General features: G+C 50.6%; 1 protein-coding gene across 3 annotated transcripts in view; it reads left to right on the top strand.

The window, feature by feature from the left end:
- Positions 1–1068: 1068 nt before the first annotated feature.
- MPRIP (myosin phosphatase Rho interacting protein) overlaps positions 1069–16848 on the top strand; it is a 143053-nt gene continuing 127273 nt past the window's right edge. Inside the window, exon 1 of one of the 3 annotated variants that reach the window (XM_054535503.2) lies at positions 1069–1580. In XM_054535503.2, the coding sequence (XP_054391478.1) occupies positions 1458–1580 (123 nt within the window). In that variant the 5' untranslated portion in view covers positions 1069–1457. The remainder of the gene's footprint in view (positions 1581–16848) is intronic. The other 2 variants (XM_024235567.3, XM_054535504.2) reach the window with 2 other exon arrangements.

Below are 16848 nucleotides of genomic sequence, written 5' to 3'. Positions count from 1 at the left end.
CATGACTCCCAGCTGCCAGTGGGATGACATGTGCACGCCTGGGCTTGGAATACAAGGCCTGGGTGATAGAGCCCTCTTCCAATCCCTCTTGCTCCTTCTTCACCTATCTCCACTTCCAGCCACACTCAATCCTCTCACTGTCCACTTAAACTTCCCCTCCTCCTTGAAGCCACCCGAATTTTTCTAAAGAGCGCATTTCTCCCCTCTCTGGGCTTCTACAACCTTCTGCCTGAGCCTTTGACAGCCTTTTCCAGGTTGTCTTTTGGCCAGGAGGCTGGACAATGGAGGACGGGAGTGACAGCTCGGCCTCTTCCTAGCAGAGTGATCCTACACAAATTACTCCAGGCGTCTGACCCTTCATTTCCTCAAGCACATCATGGGGGAAAGAATGCCTAGCTCAGCACCTGGCAGAGAGTCAGCCTTCGCTCATCTCCCCTAATGGAGCTGACAGCTCTTCAAGTCCGCTGACATCTTCTCTTAGTCATCCGTTGAAACACTACCCGCTGTTACTTCTCTGCTCCTCAGTCTCCTCCTGTGTAAAATGGGGATGAGAATGGAGAGGTTGTGAAACTTTAATGAGCGAGCCCTTGGAGCAGTATCCAGCCCTTACCGACGCTAACTGACTCCTACGAGAGGGCCTGGTACACAGTAGGTGCTAAACTAATCCTTTCCGAGCTGGGCTTGGGGAAGATGCCTCCGTTGGGTGTACAGCGTGGGCGCGGGAAGGCGAGCCTGGGAGCGAGGGGGTTGCCGAGAGGCAGCCTGAGGTCGGCTCCGCCTTCCCCCGCAGCCCCCGCCCGGGCCCTGCAGCTGTCAGCCCGGCCGGCCTCGGCGCCAGTCCACCAAACCTGAACGTCCCATGCCGGCGCCCCCACCTTCCCGGCCTGCACAACTTACCTTGCGCTCGGCGGCCCTCGGTCCCGCCCCCAACTGCCATTGGCCCAGAGGTTCCTTTGTTAACGAGAGCGCGCCATCGCCATTGGCCGGTGGGGCTGCCGATCGCGTCGGGCGCGGCCCCGCCCCGTACGCCCCGGCACCTCCCCGCGCCCGGCCGCCCGCCCGCCCCGCCCGTAGTGCGTGAGGCGCTCCGCTCCCATTTGCAGCGGCCGCAGGGCGCCGAGGGCAGCTGCGGCGGGGCGGACTAGCCGGGACGGCGGCGACCGGCGCCTGAGAGGCGGGCCGCAGCGGGAAGCAGCGGGCCCGAGGCCGCGTCCATGGGCCCGCGGCGGCCGGGCGGCGGCGGTGCGGGCGGGAGCTGGGCGTCGCGCGCGCTGTGAGGCCCGGGCGGCTCAGGAGCCTCGGCGCGTGCAGCGAGCCGCCCGCCGGGAAGGAGGCCGGGCCGGGCCTGCGGCGGGGCCGGCGAGGGATGAGGCGGCGGCCGCGCTGAGTCCCTAGCCCGCCGGGAGCGCCAGGCCGGCCAGGCCTGCGCCGCCGCCGCCGCCGCCGCCGCGCCGACCATGTCGGCAGCCAAGGAGAACCCGTGCAGGAAATTCCAGGCCAACATCTTCAACAAGAGCAAGTGTCAGAACTGCTTCAAGCCCCGCGAGTCGCATCTGCTCAACGACGAGGACCTGACGCAGGTGAGCGACCGGGGCCGGCCCGGACACCTCCGTTCTGGGAGCCGCGGGCCGGCGGCCGGGGTGCAGCCAAGGGCTGCAGGGAAAATAAAAATGGAGCAGGGAAATGCGCGAGTCCTGGGGCATGGGGACGGGGACGGGGACGGGAAGTGCATTGACAGAGCTGGGACAAAGGGAAAATCCTCGAGTATGCCGAAAAATAACATCCTTTCCCGTTCCCATTGCCCGGCTGTGTGATTCATGCTTTTTGGGTGACTCAAAAATGCCTGGTTTCGCTTAGTAGGAACAAAGCGCTTAGAGATTGCATGCCGCTTGACGGGACCCCCCTGAGAGTCTGGCTTGGGACTGGACTTGGATTTGTCCAGCCAGAGTGGCCCAGGGGTCGGATTGTTGGGGAGGACTGTGGGCTTCCGTCTAGTGGGACGCAGCCTGCCCCGATTCTGAATCATCGTCACTGTCAAGCACTGGAGAGAGGTGAAGGGTGTCCAAGTCTGGCGAGGAGGGTCTTGTTCTTGAACTTAGGCTGGCAGGCCGTGACCAGTTAGTTCCCTGGTCACTGGCCGAGGGGTGAGGAGACCTGTGGGTCCTCGGGAAAGTTGGTTTCTGTCTCCCAGCCTTATCTGTCAAACAGGGCTTTGAACTAGTTGTGGCTCCCAAACGTGCATTAGAGTCATAGCCATTAAACACAGAGTTCTGGGGCCCCCGCCCTGGAGTGATTGGGGAGATGGGGAATTTGTATTGATGAAAGGCTCCAAGAGGCTTGGCTGCAGCCCCCATGGCCCTTGGGAACCCCTGCAGTGATTGCTGTTTGAACTCCTAGTGTTCCAGGATTCCGAGCCTTGTGTGCACCTCCTTGGGATGTGCCTCGGTACCCTCCCCACGGCCATCATCTCCATCCTCTTCAGAGCTTTCTCTCAGCCTCCTGAATGAAGCCAGGGGAAGTCCCTTCACATTCCAGTCCAGTGTGACCTAGTTGTAGCCACTCCTGTCGCAGAAGAACCCCTTAGACTGAAAACGAGTGAACAGGCCTGGTTGTTTTTAATGCCACTTCAGTGCACCCAGGGTTTGACTTGTTTACATGGCCGACTGGAGTAGGCTGGTGGAGCAGGGGTTACGGCCTGGGGCACGGGGCCTTTCTCTGAGGTCAGGTTTCCAACTGCCAGGAAAAGATGCTTTTCATCTAAACCCCAAAAGCTTAACCAAACACTCAAGGCTGCAAAGTCATAGATGGTTAAGATACCAAGGGTTTTAAGGACGGTCAGCATGGGACGGGTAGAACTCATTTACTTCGGAGGGTGTTCTGGAGTGTAAAGGAGTACTTGATTCCTTCTTCTCATCTGGATGCTTTTTTGGATGAAACAGTTTATGCGATGAGGAGTTGTTAGGAGACTTTGCTTCAAGTCTTGGCTGTCACTTCCAGCTGTGTGACCTTGAACACATCCCTTTACCTCTGCATCTTTTAATTTCCTTATCTGTAAATTGGGAATCCTGGTCCCTGGCTTACCTCCTTCACTGAGCATTTGTGAAAAGCAAGAAATGATATTTTATGAAACTTTTCTCTTACAATTTAACAAACCAAAAAAACCTGCCACTTTAAGAAGTTTCTGGGCAAGGGTTGTTCTGAGAGAGGTTTGTAAGTTTCCTGGTTATTCTAAGCAACTGACAAAATTGGTAAATTTACACCTCGTAGGGGCTGTTTGCGAATTCTTGAGCTTAGATAAACTAGGATGGAATCTGCATGTTTGAGTCCAGTCTGCTGAGATTTTTTTTAATCTGTTGATTATTAATTGGATTCACGGGGAGAGGCAAACTTAAAATACTGTACTCTCACTGTATTCAAAGTTGAATTGTGGGTTTTGAAACAGGCCTGAGACCTTCAGGGCACAACTGGAATGGTAGTTTCTGAAATAATGAGTAGGGTTATTTGTGCTGGGATAGATTAGCCCAGCCTTCTACCTCCTGGGATCTTTCAGGAAGAAACTGCTCTTGAAAAGAGAGGAGGGAGACTCAGGGCTGTTGCCAACAGCCTTCTCTGCTGCTCTCTGCATCCGGCCCTCCCTCTCACTCTCATCCTTATGGCTCCATTAGAAAACCTCAACCAATCGGTTCCCATCAGTCTCCCCCAAGCCCCTGCTTCCTGCTGCCCCTCCCAGCCTGGAGCTTATTTTAGACCGTCAAAGCTGGAAGATACATCAGCCACCATCGAGGCCACTCCCTCTTTAAGAGGAGAGGATACTGGGCCCAGGGAGGTGGTGGGCAGCCTTGGCCGGCTTTTGCTCTTGAGATGTCATCTTCCCAGGAGTAGACATTTCTCTGAGCCTTTTGGTTTGAGGTTTATTTCCTCAGCTGTGGGTTTTGTTTGTTTGTTTTTCCCCTGGAGAGGCACAGAAACCTCTTGCAGGGACTGTATTATGGCATCAGACCTGGAAGGGACTTGGAGATCAGCTAATGTAACCACTTCCTCTTACCGGTGAGAAGATTGAAACCCAGAGAAGGGAAGCGACTTGTCCAGTTCAGGGATGGAGCCAGGATTCTGAAGCCAATGTTAGTTCCCCTACTCCTGTTCAGTGTCTACAGTGGCCGCACCATGAGCACATGATGAGGACAATAATGTCAGGGATGGTTATGTTGCAGGAGGTGCCTTGAGAATGCTGGCTTGGAGCAGTGGAGTTCTTTGTCTTTTCCTCCTCACGGACATTTGGAGTAATCTGGGATAAGTGATAAGTGACCGTCCTTTATTACTTGTTCCAGGCCCCTGTTCACAGAGTGTCATTTATCCTCCAGTTCTCCTGTGCATTTCTCAGCAACATACGGACCCAAATATACAGTTTTGTTTTGTTTTGTTTTGTTTTGTTTTGCGGCAGAGTCTCGCGCTGTCGCCCAGGCTGGAGTGCAGTGGCGCGATCTGGGCTCACTGCAAGCTCCGCCTCCCGGGTTCACACCATTCTTCTACCTCAGCCTCCCGAGTAGCTGGGACTACAGGCACCCGCCACCATGCCTGGCTAATTTTTTGTATTGTTAGTAGAGACGGGGTTTCACTGTGTTAGCCAGGATGGTCTTGATCTCCTGACCTCGTGATCCGCCTGACTCGGCCTCCCAAAGTGCCAGGATTACAGGCGTGAGTCACCGCACCCGGCTCAAATATACAGTTAAACCTTTTTATCCTGAACTGGGTGCGTGTATTTGCTCTGCGACATATTTTTTGTTTTCTGCTTAACAGCATGTCTTAGCATTCTTTTCATGGTGTGGCATATAAAGATGCCAGAACCATTTTGCATATTAGGCCTTTAGGAGTGTACTATAATTTAACCTGTTTCCTTATTGATAGACATCAAGGTTGCTTACGGGTTTTGCCGTTATATACAGTGAATGTTTCGGCAAACAGCCTTATAAGTACTTTTGGGTGTGTGTGTGTGTGCATGCACGAATGCAAGTATTTCTCTGGGGGCAGATACCTATAAATAGAATGGCTGGGTTGACATCAAGCGCATTAATTTTTTTTTCAGATGCCATGAAATTGCCTTCCAAAAAAGGCTGTGTCATAACATTTCCAGGACTGGATATTATCAAATGATTTAATTCTCTAATAATTTTCCTAATTACTGGTGACGTTGAGCCTTTTTTATAGTATTTACTGAGCATTTTTGTTTCTTTTGTGGATTGCCTGTTCTTATTGCTTGCCCATTTTTCTGTCAGGTTAGTTTTTCCCCCAGTTGATTTGTAGAAGCTTTCTATAAGTGCTTTAGGTCGGGGTCTGCAAACTTTTTTGGTAAAAGGCCAAATAGTAAATATAATTTAGTCTCTGTGGGCTATATGGTCTCTGTCACAACTGTGCAGACTTTGCCGTCTCATCGCAAAGGCAGCTGTAGACAACACATTAACGAATGAGTTCGAATGAGTTACTGTGTTCCAGGGAAACTTTATTTAGCAGCAGGGCGCAGTGGCTCACGCCTGTAATCCCAACACTTAGGGAGGCTGAGGTGGGTGGATGATCTGAGGTCAGGAGTTCAAGACCAGCCTGGCCAATATGGTGAAACCCTGTCTCTACTAAAAATACAAAAATTAGCTGGGTGTGGTGGCACATGCATGTAATCCCAGCTACTCCTTGGGAGGCTGAGGCACGAGAATTGCTTGAACCCAGGAGGCAGAGGTTGCATTGAGCCAAGATCGTGCCACTGCACTGCAGCCTGGGCAACAAAGTGAGACTCCTTCTCAAAAAAATAATAATAGTAATAAATTTAAAAAACTTTATTTACAAAAACAGGCAGCTGGCATGATGTGTGGCCTGCGAGCCATAGTTTGCTGACCCTGCACTAGATATTAATCCGATGCTTGCCACGTATTGCAGGTATTTTTTCCCAGAATGCCACTTGTCTTTTATGTGTGGTTATTTTTCTTTTTCATAATATGAATGCAGTTGGTCTTTTTTTTTTAAATAGTTTGTAGTTTTAATGTCATATTTAAGGCCTACTTTCCAAGATTTGTAAAATAATTTCTCATATTTTATAGCTATTTTTATGCTTAGCTTTTTAATCTATCAGACTTGCTTTTTAGGAAAATAATTCTGGTTAAAGGCAGAAGATCTCCTGGAGGCTATTAAAGTAGGTAAATTACAATCAAGGCATTCTCTCCAGATCAGTGCTGGTGAGGATGGAAGGAATCAGACTCTAGGGACAGGATGTTGGTTGATCAGAGGTGGGTGTTGAGGAACCTGGGGTAGTTAGAAGTACCTTTAACACAGATTGAGAAGAACAGATTTGGAGTAAACTTGGGGGATGGGGAGGGGTAAAAAATAATATGGTAAGTTTGACCCTTATGGACATAGAGGGAGGCTGGGTTGGAATTCTTAAGTCTTGGATGTGGAGGTGGTTGCTGAAATGATGGGAGTGAGTGTGAGCACTCAGGAGGCTGCATAGAGTGAAAGGAGAGGAACCAGCCTAGGAAGCCCCCATGTAGTGGGCAGGCAGAAGGGGAGCAGGTGCAGAGGCTGGGAGGTGAATCAGAGGGGTGGGCATTAGTGGGAGAAGCAGGTCTGGAACCCAGGGTGCTCAGCTTCTACATCCACGTGGGTTCCCAGTGGATGTTGATCTGGGGGTGATGTCTCTTTCTCCTGCTGACTGTGTAACTTCAGGCATTGCCTCTGTGGAAGGAGCCTCCAAGCCTGTTTCTAGTTCTTTGTCTAGCCCTGTTTTTTTGTGGGACCTTGGCTGGGTCATTTTCATTGCTCAGGCCTGTTTTCCCATCTGGGAATGAGCTCGGTCTTGATCTCTCCCAGGGTTCTTGTTCTTAGTCTTCCTGATGTGATTCTGCCCTCGCTGTGCCCATACCCCACTGCCAAGGCTGCGGGGGCCTCAGGTGGGAATTTCAGACAGAGGGTGTGGGCCAGGACGAGGTCTCAGGGAAGCATTTCATCAGGTTTCCCTTTGTTCCTGTAGACATTCGTAGAAGTTCTAAGGCATAGGACTTCCTGATTTGACTTAATGTGTATCTCAGAAACAATGGGGAGATTTCGCATCTCCCCCCCTCCGCCCGCCACCTTGTAGGAGATCTGTAACAGGAGTTGGTGTATTGCTTGGCAGGGAGCGTGTCAAAAATCTCAGACACACAAAATCCCATTTCAGACTGCCAAGCACCATGAGAAATGCTCAGCGTTGTCATCAGCGAAACCTAAATTGAAACCACAGTGAGATATCACTTCATACCTGTCAGGATGGCTAGAATAAAAAAAAAAAAAAAAAGAATATAACATGTTGGCGAGGATGTGAAGAAGTTATAACCCTTGCGCGTTGCTGGTGGGAATGAAATGGTGTAGCTGCTGTGGAAACAGTTTGGGAGTTTCTCAGAAAGTTCAGCATAGAACCTACCACATGAGCCAGCATTCCCACTTCTAGGTATATGCCCGCAAGAATTGAGGACAGGTGTATTCAAACAGATGCTTGTATGCAAATGTTCATAACAGCACTACTCACAATAGCCAAAAGGTAGCAACAATCCAAGTGTCCATCCACTAATGAGTAGATAAGCAAATCGTAGTGTATCCGTACCATGGAATATCATTCAGTTCTAAGAAGGAGCGAAGTACTGAGACATGCCACAACATGGACGAACCTAGAAAACATTGTGCTAAGAAGCAGACATGAAAGGTCATGTGTCACATACTGTGTGATTCCGTTTATGTAAAATGTCCAAAACAGGTAAATCTGTAGAAACAGAAAGCAGATTGGTTGTTTCCAGAGCCTGAGGGTTGGGTGGGCGATGTGGAATGACTACTAATGAGACTGGGGTTCTATTTTGGGGGTGATGAAATGTTTTGGAACTAGATAAAAGTGCTGGTTGCACAACATTGTGAAATGTACTAAATGCCCCTGAATTGTTCACTTTCAAATGCTCCTTGACTTATGATGGGACTTATGGTGGGGGTACATCCAGGTAAAACCCATCAGACCTATCACAAAGTCAAAATTGTAAGTCAGGGACTGTCTGTACAAGAATCGCTGTCTCACACACACACACCTGCCTTCTGCTCCTTGTGTCACCTGGAGTGAATATCTGATTGTTTCTAGAGTCTAGACCAGGGCTTGGCAATTTTTTTTTTATAAAGGACTCTTCTTTTATCCTGGGGAACTCCTTCCCCAAGCCACTCTTTCCCACCTGAATGACACAGTTGGACCAGGTCGGTGGTTTTCAAGCTTTCATCAAATCTCAGAGCCTTTTACTCAAAGAAATCTTGTATCTTTTAGGTTTTGCAGGCCAACAGGCAAAATCGAAGAGGTTGTGTAGGATATAGCCACTTAAAAATATAAAAGCCATTCTTGGTTTTGGGGTCTTAGAAAAGCAGCTGGTGGGCCAATTTGGCACGGGGCACAGTGTGCCACCCTTCAGTTAGACCAGCCCTGTCCTCTAGAACTATAATGGAAGCCACATAGGAAATTTTAAATTTTCTAGCGGCTACGTTAAAAAAATTAAAAGAGGGGCTGGGTGCAGTGGCTCACACCTGTAATCTCAGCACTTTGGGAGGCCGAGATGGGCAGATCACGAGGTCAGGAGATCAAGACCATCCTGGCTAACACAGTGAAACGCCGTCTCTACTAAAAATACAATAAATTAGTCGGGGCCGGGCGCGGTGGCTCACACCTGTAATCCCAGCACTTTGGGAGGCCGAAGCAGGTGGATCACGAGGTCAGGAGATCGAGATCACGGTGAAACCCCGTCTCTACTAAAAATACAAAAAATTAGCCAGGCGCGGTGGCGGGCGCCTGTAGTCCCAGCTACTCAGGAGGCTGAGGCAGGAGAATGGCATGAACCCGGGAGGTGGAGCTTACAGCGAGCCGAGATTGCACCACTGCACTCCAGCCTGGGCAACAGAGCGAGACTCCGTCTCAAAAAAAAAAAATTAAAAATAAATATATTAGTCAGGCGTGGTGGCGGGCACCTATAGTCCCAGCTACTAGGGAGGCTGAGGCAGGAGAATGACGTGAACCCGGGAGGCGGAGCTTGCAGTGAGCCGAGATCACGCCACTGCACTCCAACCTGGGCAATAGAGTGAGACTCCGTCTCAAAAAAAAAAAAAAAAAAAAGAGGTGAAATTAATTTTAATTATATTTTATTTAACCAGATATATCCAAAATACTGTCATTACACCATGCAAAAAAGTTATGATGTGCTCATTTTACCTTACAACACATTTCAGCTCAGACTAGCCACTTTCCCACTGCTTAGTAACCCAGTGGTGTGGCCACTGCCCGCAGTCCTGGCGGCAGCCCTGGGGTGCCACAGGTGGTGATGAGTTTCCTCCCTCCCTCCCTTGGGCCCTGGGTTGGAAGGTTCCTGGAGTGCTGCTTTTCTGGGACTTGTTACTCCTGTTTGTGTCCCGACTCCTCCTTGGCCCTTGGTGTCTCTTGCCAACTTTTGAAGTTTCTTTCTTTGACTATCACGTCTTTGATGGCTTCTTTTGGTGTGTTAGAAGTTCTCTTCTGGGCTCTGATCCCCACTCCCTGCCCAGAGGCAGAGTTTAGGGGCAGAAGGGAGGAGGGTCCTGGCCAGGGCCTCAGGCCTGTCCCGTGGGGAGCCGGTGAGGGCCGTGGTGGGCAGGCTGGCATATCCTCCTCTAAACTGGACGTGCGATGTTCCAGTATTATGTAGTTGCACCCTAGCTTTTTTTCCCTGGGTTCTAGCCTGTTACCTGATCTTTTCCTCTGCGTTCTGTTTCCCTTACCAGACAGAAGGACTATAGTCCAAGGCCTATGTTCTCTTCCTGACATAAATGTGCAAGGTGACCCAGGAAGGTGACTTGTGTCTCCCACCTGTAAAGCGGATGCCTGCCTTCTCTTTGCAGGGGAGGAGTAGTGTGCTGATGGAATGGGGAGTTCCTGAGCCCCCCATGTGGTGAGGGATGTTCCAGGAAGCACGCTGGCTGCCGCCTCTGGGGGAAGTAGCCTTTCTTTGGGCAACCTCATGCTCTTTAGCAGAAATAAAGAAATCCAACTCGGAATGTTTGAATTGTTCCCAAGCTGCCACTTAGTCTTGAAAGAGGGAGAGAGCGTGGCAGCGAGGCACAGGGGAAGACATCCTACTACTGGACATGGAGGATCATTGGGTGCTAATTTGGAAGCATCTGACCTAAGAAAACGGGCTCTTCTTTTATCCTGGGAAACTCATTCCCCCAGCCACTCTTTCTCAGCTGAATGACACAGTTGGACCAGGTGGATGGTTTTCAAGCTTTCATCAAAAGCAGTGCGGCTCTGGGCAAGGCAGCCAAAGCCTGGAGCTTGGCCTCCCATCCTGGGGCGGGGTGGCGGGGGAGGGCCTTGGGTCATCTCTGGGGCCATTTGGGGCAGGTTCGAAAACTCTGCCCTAGATTTTGTGCTTTTTCCAGTTTTAGCAATTGAGGCAGTCTTACAGCTGCTCTGGAATGGAGCCCCCATGCCCTACCCAGAGCTCTCAAGGCATTGTCACTTCCGTTGGGGGCAAGAGCACCTGGGGGGTTGATTCACTGACATTTTGTCTCTGGAAGCTGGAACTGGAATCTTCCAACCACTCACTGGTTGTCTCAGTCAGGGTCATCCTAGTTCACATGAAACCACAGCCTGGTTTTTGCCTGGAGCCTGTGACCCTTCTGGCTCCTTCCCCTTGGGCACAGCTTGGCGGTTGCATGCTGTGCCAGAGGTGGCCCTGGTGTCAGAGCTGCTTTGCAGCAAGACTCTGAGTGGATGGGCCTGCTGGATCCTTTGAACCTCTACCTACTATATCTTGTCATAGCCCGTGATTTCACACAGACCTCAGCAGGCAAGGGTGGCCAGCAGGGCTGGTGGCAGCAAGGCCTCCCTTGGAGGAGGGGACCCTGAGTTTTCAGAGTGGTTGAGCGGCCTGCCCAAGGTCACTGAGCTGCTCAGCGATGGGGCCGTGATACAGATTTCAGCTCCATGAGGCTCCTGTGCCGGAGTCCACCCTGACTCCAGACTCATCCTCCCTGTCCTTGGGAAGGCCACTTTGCTTTGTAAACTCCTTAGTGTTTTTGTCTGGCCCGGGGCAGATGGGTAGTAGGGAGATTGGTATATTGCAATGCTACAGAATAAATCACAGCTGTTTCCTGGACTTCTAGTTCCCAGCCCTGGGAAGAGGGACCTGCCGGGGCTGTCTGCACCCGCCCTCCCTGCCTTTCCTCCACATTATGCAGGTGAGGAATTGTCTTCAATTAGCAGATGGAGCCACCGAGACCTGGAGAGGTTTAGCAGAGGTTCAGTGACCTGCCTAGGTCACAGGAAGTCCAGCACGGTTTTTTCCAAAGTCCTGTTTGGCCACCTTGTCTCTAATAAGTGTTAACCTTTGCTATCAGGAATAGGGCCTTGTCCCAACTTGGACTCCTTAGTTCTTGAGTGTGTGCTGGGGCGCGTGTGTGAACGGTGCAGGCTGTTGTGCAGGGCATCGCCCAGATCTTCACCTCTCCTCAGCCTCGGGATGCCCCACATCCCCAACATGGGCTACTGGCCTAGGCAGCAGCCACACCTTTGGCATAGCTCTGAACAGGAAGCACAATTTTTTCCTCTGAAAGAGGAATTCAGAATCAGGAAATAGCTTTGTCCTTGATCTCTGTAGGTTCTGAGGCACTGGTTTTAACAGACCCACAAGCAACCATGGCGCACTTTCCACACAAGGTTTCTGACCTCCTCGTGGTCCTGCCCATAGATAAAGGGGCCAAGGGAAGGGGGAGCAGCTGCAGGGAGCCCCAGCTGAGCCAGAGAAAGGGGCCATGTCTCCTGGGTCACCTGATGCCATACCCAGAGCCTCACTATCAGGACTGGGTGAGCCACTTGAGGCTCAGGAGCCTCAGGGCTGTGGGAGGGGTGGGTCAGGGCATTTTCATGGCTTCTGCTTGGGGACCTGCTCTGACCTAGAAACCTGACACAGTCCCACTTTTCATTTCAGTGCGCCCAGGCAAGGGAATTGGAATGGTGGTGAGCCCAGATTTGAGTTTCCATTCTAGCTCCATTTTCCATGCTGATGGAGCAAGTTACTTACAGCTGAAGCATCTATGCCCCTCATCTGAAAACTGGGGGGTTATAATAATAATACCCATGGCTTTGAGTCCTGATGAGGATGCAGAAAGATGCTTGCAAAGTCCTCAGCAACCGCAGGATCTGTGGCAAGGGCAGAGTTTGTGAATACTGGGTTATATGGTGGGTGCTTAGTAAATGGGGTCTGTTTTATCAGCAATAAACCATGTAGTATGGAGCTGTGTGTGGGACACGGATCTTGCCCTTGGGAAGCTCGCACTTAGCATGCTGGCCCATCTGCTCTTGAATGTCCACCATGGGCCAGGCCACGGGTGAGATGGGGCAGGGGCAGTGCAGGGAGTGCCAGGTCCCCATCCCTCTTAGGTTACTGCAGAGAAAACAGCCCAGGGAGGGGCCTTCCACTGTGATTTTGTGGGCAAGCTGGCCCTCAAACCTGTTTCTGTCTGTCCCATGCCCATTAAACAGAAGCTCAGGCTGTCTCCTCTCCCACTGAGCTGCTCTGCACCACCCTGGCAGCTTTCTTATGTCAGCCCCTTGAGGACTGGAAGGAAGTAGTCAGTTTGCCTTGTGTGTGTTTGATTTTTCAGAATGTATAAGTACAGTAAGTCCTCACCGTCATTGATGGGCTCTTGGAAACTGCTACTGTAAGCATAACAACACACAACCAAACCAATTTTATCATAAGCTAATTGATATAAACAGGATTTAAGTTTCTACGACATATTTCAGGGTACAAAAATTAACCAAACTTCTAAATAAAGATCCAAAATATTTCTAGTATTAAACATGGAAATACATGTGAGCTATTACATACACTTCAGGAAGATGAATAAAAACAAGTAAGATCATTATCTATACAAGTTTTGGTGAGTGATGACAGTGAGTGATGACAGTCATGGTGGTGGGTTAAATCAAGGAATAAATGTCTGCAAAGTGAAAATTGTAAGGCACACCTCCTACCACCAGGAAGTTCAAAAACAAGAACAAAAGCGGCAGGCTCGCTGAGTGCTTCTTACTGCATAGTTTATTGTCATGTGTTTGTGTGATTATCATAGACTTGATGACTTTTTAGTAGGCAGTTACCTATATTCATTCATGCATTTTCCAGCTTACTTATTCCAGTTCAATGTCACCGGTGGCTGGAGCCTCTCCCAGGGCACAAAGCCTGGACAGGATGCCGTTCCATCACAGGACACACTCGCACCCACACCTGCTCAGACTGGGACCACTTAGATGTCCAGTTCACTGAATGTGCACATCTCTGAGATGTGAAAGAAAGCAGAGTACAGAGAAAACGCACGGAGTCGTGAGAGCACACAAACTCCACACAGGCAGTGGGTGCAGGAATTCTTTTTTTTTTTCTCAACATTGTTATAACAAATCAATGTTGAATGAAATGACATTATTTGAGGAACTGCTTTGTAAGGACTGAACTGATTTTAAGAATTTTTAGGTCAGTTGCTGCGGCTCCCACCTGTTATCCCGGAACTTTGGGAGGCCAGGATGGGCAGATTGCTTGAGCCCAGGAGTTCCAGATCAGCCTGGGCAAGACAGGGAAACCGTGTCTCTACAAAAAAGTAAAAAACATAGCCAAGCTTGGTGGCACATGCCTGTGGTCCCAGCTACTTGGGAGGCTGAGGTAGAAGGATCGCTTGAGGCAGGAGGTGGAGGTTGCAGTGTGCTGAGATCACGCCACTGCACTCCAACCTGGGTAATAGAGCGAGACCCTGTATCAAAAAAAAAAAAAAAAAATTTTTTTTTTAGAGGGTAGGAAATGAAGGGGCCAGGCTTCATCAGCTTAGGATTTAACGTTAGAGGCCACTTCTGTGCCCCTGTCAAGCCCAGAGAAGTCATGCAGGTCCCATGAAGGGCAGAGCAGATCCCAATTTTAGGAATTTCTTTGATGGGAGTATGAGTTGCCATGGGCAGTATGGGAGAAGATTAAGAGAAGCCATACTTATCCCACTCGTATCTGTGGAGCAACTGCCTTGCAGTTGTCTGGGAAGGAAAATCCTAGTGCCGGGCCTGGTTGAAATGCCCAAGGAAGGTAGAGAGGATCCCAGAGCTGGGGAGTCGGGTCTAGTCCCAAATCACTGGGTGGGTGGGAGATCTGGCCAGGACGTTTCATGGCCCCCTGGTCACCAGTGTTGAGTGGGTCCCCTCAGCTGGCAGGCAGGTCCTTCCAGCCTCTCTGTCCACCCCACCCCCAGCCTTTACAAGTCATTCACCCTTGCAGGGAAAGGAGCCTCTGCTGAGGGGACGCTTCTATGAGATCTAAACAAGAGGAGTCTCTTCTTTTGAGCCTGAGAACGAGCTCTTCTAATAGGCAGATGTCACCTCGGCAGACAGCCCACTACTTCTCAATTCCACATCTCCCTTCCCGCCTGGAAACCCCGTGAGCCTGGGAGCTTAGGAGTCCTCTTCCTAGGGGGCCCGGCCAGCTAGCACCTGGCCTTCTATGGTGTGGAGGTTTTCCTATACGGAAATTGCTGAAGGGTGGCCTGCCCTGGCATTGTTTTGTGGCGCTGTTGGTGGTATTCATAGCTGACAGGAATTGCCCTGTGCCAGGCCACTATTAGCTCATTTATATTTCCAGCAGCCTCAGAAGGCAGAGTTAAGAGAAGGGTAGAGAGAGGTAGTATAATATGCCTAGAGCAGCTCCTCTGGTGGCAAAGCCAGGAGGAAACCCAGCTGTGGGACTCCAGGCCTTCCCTGTCTCCACATGACCCGAGAGGACTGAGCTTGGCCTTGAGACCATCACTCTCTGGCTGTGTGTGGTCCCCTTGGCCCCTAGTGTCCAGGAGCGGGGCTGACCACCTTGGTGTGTGCGGGGAAGGGTAGGGCTGACCTCGTTTAGCTTTCCTGCCCCTTTTTTGCTCCTTCTTCCACCATGCTTCTGTCCTACCTGTTTCTGAATGGGAAGGACGGCTTTTTGAGGAACAGGGTGTGACTCTTCCCTGCGAAGACGTTGCCCCAGAAATTTGTCCCCACGCATTCTCCAGCCCACTTCTCTTTGCCATGAATGGCGTCATGTTCCAAAAATCCTGTGGCCATGGGCCGTTTGTCAAGACCAAACAGGGAAGAGGCTTTTAAAATGTCACTTTCCCCCTCCAGCTGGAATACAGCAGGAAGCAGGGGCAGGGGCCAGGGCTGGGCTTGCAGGACCTGTGTGTGGGCAGAGGGGGGCCAGGAGCCCAGTGGGATTTGGGGGGAGTTTACAGCCGGCCAGCAGCTGTGGGCCCTGCTGTCCCCGTGCTATGATAGGGTGAACTGTGTGTGTGGTTTCTTGGTTTTGAGGGGTTTTTTTTTTTTTGAGGTGAAATTCACGCAGCATAAAATTAACCATTTTAGCATGTGCAATTCCATTGCATTTAGCATACAGTATTGTACAACTGCCACCCCTCTTCAGCTGAAAACATTTCCATTGCTCCAAAAGAACCCCCCCCACCTTAACTATTAAGCAGTCACCCCCGCCTTAGTCCCCAGCAACCACAAATCTGGTTTGTGCCTCAATGGATTTACCTATTCTGGAAATTTCATCAAAACAGAATCATACCATACCATATGTGACCTTTTGTCTATGGTGTCTTGCACTTGGCCTAATGCTTTCAAGGTTCATCCACCTTGTAGCACAGGTCAGAATTCATTCCTTGTATGGATGGTGGACACTGGGTTGCTTCACCCTTTTGGCTGTTGTGGATAGTGCTGCTGTGAAAACAGGTGTGCGGGCATTTGTCTGAACACCCCCTTTCAGCGGACCCCAGGAGAGGACTTGCTGGCCTGTGGCCATTCTGTCAGTGAGCTGTTTGGCATCAGCACCTGGAGCCACATGTCAGCCCTGCAGACTGCTGGGTGGGAGGGCTATGGGTGGGTCCCAAATAGGGCCCGCCCAGAGCCTGGAGCTCTTCACAGAGGAGTCTGGGATGGAAACTGGGTTCCTGGAACATCCCTCAAGAGTCGCACACATGAAATGCGGCCATGAGGCAGTGTCACAGGGGGCCGTGCAGGTGCAGGGGTGGCTCAGCTGCTCGGAGGTACACGCCTTCTTTCTTCCCTTTTTGTCTGACCTGAAGATCAGCTGAGCTGCCAAGAAAGAGGCAAGTTAATCCTTAAACATTGTTGGAAGGAGGGCTGTGGGGCATGGGAGCTGAAGGCTGGAGACCCCAGGGAGACGTGGTGCCTTCCCAGTGCTAGGTGTTGGGAGCTGCTGGCAGAGGGCCCACAGAGCCCCACAGTGGTCCCCAGAGGACCTTGGGGTCAGCTAGAGGGAAAAGGCCTTTGCTGCGCTGTTCATCACTGTTACCAGTTTTCAAGCTTTATTTCTTTGGCAGCAAAACACCCACCCCCTTGAAATGAAACATGGAGCTCACATATATGATGCATGAATGTTCTCATGTTGAAGCCCAGGAAGAGGAATGGCATCAGCTATGAGACCACCCTGACCCCCACCCGCTGCCCCATCCTACACCTGAGGTGGCCCCTGAAGCATGACCTCCAGGGATCTTCACAGTTTGAAGAACCACTGATATACTCTAATACTTGCAGTAATATTTTTTAATAGAATGCAATATTGGATGTACGCAAAAGGGTACAAGCAGCATACATTTACAATATAAATCTAAATAATAAAAATGAATGCTCATGAACCTGCCACCCGACTTAAGAAGGAGAACACTGACATCCATTCAAAACATCCTTCACTCCCCTCCCCAGTGGTATCCCTTTCACAGAGGTGACCTGAGATGATTTAGGGGTGG

The sequence above is a fragment of the Pongo abelii genome, chromosome 19, assembly GCF_028885655.2.
Source record: "Pongo abelii isolate AG06213 chromosome 19, NHGRI_mPonAbe1-v2.0_pri, whole genome shotgun sequence".
NCBI lineage: Eukaryota > Metazoa > Chordata > Mammalia > Primates > Hominidae > Pongo > Pongo abelii.
The sequence above is the reverse complement of the archived record's forward strand: the minus strand, read 5'-3'. Positions and strand labels throughout refer to the sequence as shown.